The sequence below is a fragment of the Gavialis gangeticus genome, unplaced genomic scaffold (assembly GCF_001723915.1).
Source record: "Gavialis gangeticus isolate Ggan-Ray unplaced genomic scaffold, GavGan_comp1, whole genome shotgun sequence".
Lineage (NCBI taxonomy): Eukaryota > Metazoa > Chordata > Crocodylia > Gavialidae > Gavialis > Gavialis gangeticus.
In genome coordinates, this window is record NW_017728960.1 from 3,612,964 (window position 1) to 3,617,507 (window position 4,544).

At 65.5% G+C, this 4,544-nt stretch overlaps 1 protein-coding gene across 1 annotated transcript in view; it reads left to right on the forward strand.

Annotated features, from left to right (window-relative positions):
• FLAD1 (flavin adenine dinucleotide synthetase 1) overlaps positions 1 to 4,200 on the forward strand; it is a 5,052-nt gene extending 852 nt beyond the window's left edge. Inside the window, exons 2-8 of the mRNA XM_019512377.1 lie at positions 110 to 923; positions 1,328 to 1,478; positions 1,668 to 1,766; positions 1,889 to 2,078; positions 2,696 to 2,769; positions 2,982 to 3,963; positions 4,108 to 4,200. Coding sequence (XP_019367922.1) covers positions 110 to 923; positions 1,328 to 1,478; positions 1,668 to 1,766; positions 1,889 to 2,078; positions 2,696 to 2,769; positions 2,982 to 3,117 — 1,464 coding nt within the window. The 3' untranslated portion in view covers positions 3,118 to 3,963; positions 4,108 to 4,200. The remainder of the gene's footprint in view (positions 1 to 109; positions 924 to 1,327; positions 1,479 to 1,667; positions 1,767 to 1,888; positions 2,079 to 2,695; positions 2,770 to 2,981; positions 3,964 to 4,107) is intronic.
• Positions 4,201 to 4,544: the final 344 nt, after the last annotated feature.

Below are 4,544 nucleotides of genomic sequence, written 5' to 3' on the forward strand. Positions count from 1 at the left end.
AACCCTGAACCGCTCACACGGCAGAGCTGGGCCAGGAGCCCGTCATCCCAGCGCTCGTTGCGGCCGAGGGGGCCCCACTTCGGTCCCTGCATCGGGAGCGTGACTCCAGCCCCAGGTCTGTCCCCAGGTCCTGGCGTGTAAGCGCTTCAACCTCCTGCCTCCCCAGGGACACACCCAGGACACGAACTCCTTCTTCATGTGCAAGAAGCTGCGCTCGCTGGGGGTGAAGGTGGAGCGGATCTCGGTGGTCCCCGATGACGTGGATGCCATTGCAGGCGAGATCACCTCCTTTGCCGCCAGGTTCACCTACGTCCTGACCTCAGGGGGCATCGGTCCCACCCACGATGATGTCACCTTTGAGGCAGTGGCCCAGGCCTTTGGGGAGCGGGTCGTCCCCCACCCGCAGCTGGTGGCCCTGGTGCACAAGTTTTTTGGCAAGACTGACCCAGAGTGCCCTGAGATGAAGCTGGCTTGTGTGCCCGAATCCTCGCGACTCAACTATGGCATGGATCAGCGCACGGGTGCTGCTGCCAAATACCCACTGGTCAGCGTGCGCAACGTCTACCTCTTTCCAGGCATCCCAGCACTGATGGAACGGGCGCTGGAGGGGCTCAATCACCTCTTCTGCAATGAGCAAACCCGCTTCTACTCTCGGGAGATCTATGTGGGGGCCGACGAGACCTGCATTGCAGCCGTGCTCAGCCAGGCGCAGGCCAGCTTCGGGAGTCTCACTAGCTTGGGCTCCTACCCAGACTGGGCCAGCAATTACTACCGTGTGAAGCTGACCCTGGACTCGGAGTCGGAGCAGCACCTGGAAGAAGCCTACCGCTTCCTGATGGAGCGGCTGCCCGCAGGCACCGTGGTGCCCCTGGTCACGGACCCTGTGGCACAGGCGGCCGTGGTGGTGTATGCTCTGGCTGAGTGTGGTATGGGGCTGGGGTCCAGGCTCCTTCCTGATGCCTCTTGGGGGAGGGGGCAGCCTGGCTATGCGGGGCCATAAGTGGGGAGGAGATGCTGCTGGTTGCTGCACTGACCCGTGGCTGAGGCTTGGGGTGGGACCGTCTCCTAGCACAGGAGCTGCCTCTGTGCGGCACTGGGCTGGGGGCTATGTGGCTCAGTTCTGGCTCACAGCGGGGCTGAGACCTGCCTTCTGCTCCAACGGAGCTCAGGGGTCTCTGTGTCTGTGCAGCACTGGTGTGGTAGGAAGCCTGCAAGGGCTGATGTGCTTCCTTCGACCTGGGGGCCAGTGTGCAGGAGCTGCCTCCCCTCTGGCAAGCGAGGGCTGCCCTGGCCAGGTCCCAGTGCCCTGATGCATGCTCCCCCCCAGCAGGTTCTGCTCTGGGCCAGAAGGTGGCGGCAGCACTGCGGACCATTGAGGAGGCCCTGGACCGCTTTGGCCTGGACAGGGTCTGCGCTGGCTTCAATGGGGGCAAGGACTGCACGGCCCTGCTGCACCTGTTCCATGCTGCCACGCAGAGGTACCATAGCTGCCCATGGGGAATGGGGCTGGTGCAATGTGGGGAGGAGAGTGGTGCCTAGTGGGTAGAGGCAGAAGAACCCAGAAGCACTGGGGTGTCATGTCTCACTTGTGCAGGGTTTCCTGGGGGCAGGACTCCTGTGCTTCTGCCTCTGCAAGTCTTCCTGATGCAGATGTTGTCCCTCCACAGGCGATACCCAGGGCTTGTGAAGCAGCTGCAGGTTCTCTACATCCGCATCCCATCCCCCTTCCCTGAGATGGAGCAGTTCATCCAGGCCACCACCCACAGGTTGGGAGGGATGGGTTGGAGGGATCTTTGGGGCCATTCCCACGTCCCCCCTGCAGCGGGTGAGGCAAAGAGCTTGGGGAGCCCCTGAGCCAAGCCCTGCCATGTCTTTACCCTGGGCGCAGGTACAACCTCCGGCTACATGTGCTGCAGGGCGACATCCAGCAGGCCCTGGCCAAGCTGCGGGTGCAGCACCCTGAGCTGGAGGCTGTGCTGATGGGCACGCGCCGAACTGACCCCTACTCCTGCACGCTGATGCCCATGTGCATGACTGACCCTGGCTGGCCCCCATACATGCGAGTGAACCCCCTGCTGGTGCGTCACAGCCACTGGACGCCGGGGTTCTGCCCTGGCTCTTGGAGGGTCAGGTGGGTGGCTGGCAGGTGGGGGGGGTCTGTGCCCAGCTCAGGGAAAGGGATGGGGTCGAACACGGAGCTCTGGGAGCCCAGATGCCTGGGTTTTGCCCCAGGTCTGAGGGGGCAGTGGGGTCAAGCATGGAGGTCAGGAGTCCTGGATCCCCCAGGGAGGGGCTGGGAAGAGAGGGTCTCAGGATCCCTCCACCACTGCTACAGGGCTGCTCCTTCCTGTGCAAAGGACCCCTGCCCCTGAGCTGGATCGCTGCAGGCTGTGTCCCTCCACTCCCACAGCTGCATTCCTGGGCCTCCAGTCCTGGTGGCTGGGGGAGGAGATGAGTCCCAAGATACATGGGCCAATGCTTCGCTCCCTGCTGTGTGCCCCTGCCTCTAGCTGGCTGGCAGCCCTGAGGCCAGGAGCCTGGGCAGGGACAGGCCCTTCCTGCTGCCTGGGAAGCAAGAGGAGCTGGGCTCTGCCGCTGGCCAGACCCGGGCATGGGAGTACAGGGCCAATGACAGCCCCGTGGGCTTAGCCTTTACAGCGGCACTTTGATCTGCTCCGCTCCTCTCTTCCCCCAGGACTGGACGTACCGGGACATCTGGGAGTTCCTGCGCACACTCTTCATCCCCTACTGCATCCTCTACGACAAGGGGTGAGTGCAGCGCTGGCCTTGGCTCCCTGCCTGTGCCCCCGGCACCCAGGGCAGGGGGTGGGCTATGCATTGTCTCAGCTGGTGAGGGGTGGGATGCATGGGGCAGGTTACCAAGCCCCAGCAAGGGGGCTAGGAGCTGCCCCTGCTGTGGTGTGGAGGGGGGTGGGCTGGCCCAGTGTCTTCCTCACATCTCCCCCTCTCGCCCCTTGCAGCTACACCTCCCTGGGGAGCATGAGCAACACGCAGAAGAACCCGGCGCTGCGCTTCACCAATGCCCTGGGCAGGGAGAGCTACCGCCCAGCCTACCTGCTGGAGAACGAGGAGGATGAGCGCACCTCCCGCCAGTGACAGGCACAGGTGCTGGGCCCCCCGCCTCTGCTGTGCGCTGGCCCCTTGGGGCATGGCCTTATCCTGGCACTGCAGCTGCTGCCCCATCCAGGCCCTGCAGGGAGCAGGAGCATGTCCCCGGCGCAGGGCAGGGTGCACAGTCCCCTGTGGCACTGGCTTCAGGTGCCCCAGGTGCTGTCCCTGGGCAGAAGGGTTGAGCCAGCAGATGCGAAGAAACCTGCTTCTCTCAACCTACACCAGCCCCAGCTCCCCCAGGTGGAAGGGGACAGAGTCTGACTCTCCTGGGAGCCAGAGGCAGGATGCCTGGGCCAGGCCCACTTGGCTCCAGCCCCACGCAGCAAGTGTGGGCTGCCTGGGGGTGACCGCAGCTGCCCTGGCACCTGCCCTGCCCCCGCTCAGCAGTGGCACCCCTCCCCCACAGGGCTGGTTGTTGCCCGTTAAGCTGTGGAGAATGTGGCTGCAGCTTCCAGCACTTGCGCTGAGCCGCACTGGCTGTCACGTGCCTGCCAGTGACAGACACGGCTGATCACTGGCCATGCACCTCCTGGAGCGCCTCCTGGCCCCAGGGCCCTGGCCCCTCCTGGTGCAGCCGGGCCCCTACCGCCTGTGGCGGTCGGCTCGGGCTGTGGCACTGCCAGGGCCCCCCACCAAGAGCTTTGTGGGCCTCCCCCTGGGCAGCTGGTTGCTGCGCCTGCTGCGCCAGTGCGTCTACGCCCTGCTGTGTTGCTGGTGCATCCATGAGCTGCTGGACTAGGCCCTATGTGCTGTCCCCGCGCCCTGGCTTTTGGACCTGGAGCTGAGGCCTAGCTCTATCCCACATTTGGGGGGGACCTGAGCCTAGAGCAGGTGAGCAGGGGGAGGACTGGCCTCCGTGCTGGGAACCTGCGAGTCCTGGGCAGCCCTGGGGGAGGGGGAGGCTGCCCCTGGCCTGAGGCACGTTCCTGCAGCCAGCGGGCTCTTTCTCCAGGCTCCTTCTCTTCCCTCCTGCAGGAAGCCTGGCGTGGACCCCCAGCGCCGCAGTGTCCCAACGGGGTGGAAGGACCTGGCGTGCGGCCCCAGCTCCCCAATAAAGAGCCCTGACTGCCCTTCCTGTGTGAACTGCTGTGTGGTGGGGGGTTGAAGGAGGTCTCGGACCTAGGAGTCCTGCAGGAGGCAGGGAGGGGGCCTGGGTTTTCCACGCTCCTGCTGTTTATCCGGGTTCCTTCCTGTGCTTGTACCAGTGGCTGTAGCCTCCCCCCGGGGCTGGAGGGGCCCCCAGCCCAGGGCCCGTCCTCTGGGCTTTGCAGTGCCCCAGCCACCGCGCTGGGGAGCTAGTCCGTGCGGGGTCGGAGCGGCCCTGCCCCGCGGCCCTGGGGAGCGAAGCCAGGCGTCCTGGCTCGCGCCCTGCTCCTCCGAGCCCCGGCGTCCGCCCGAGCCCCCCGCCCGCT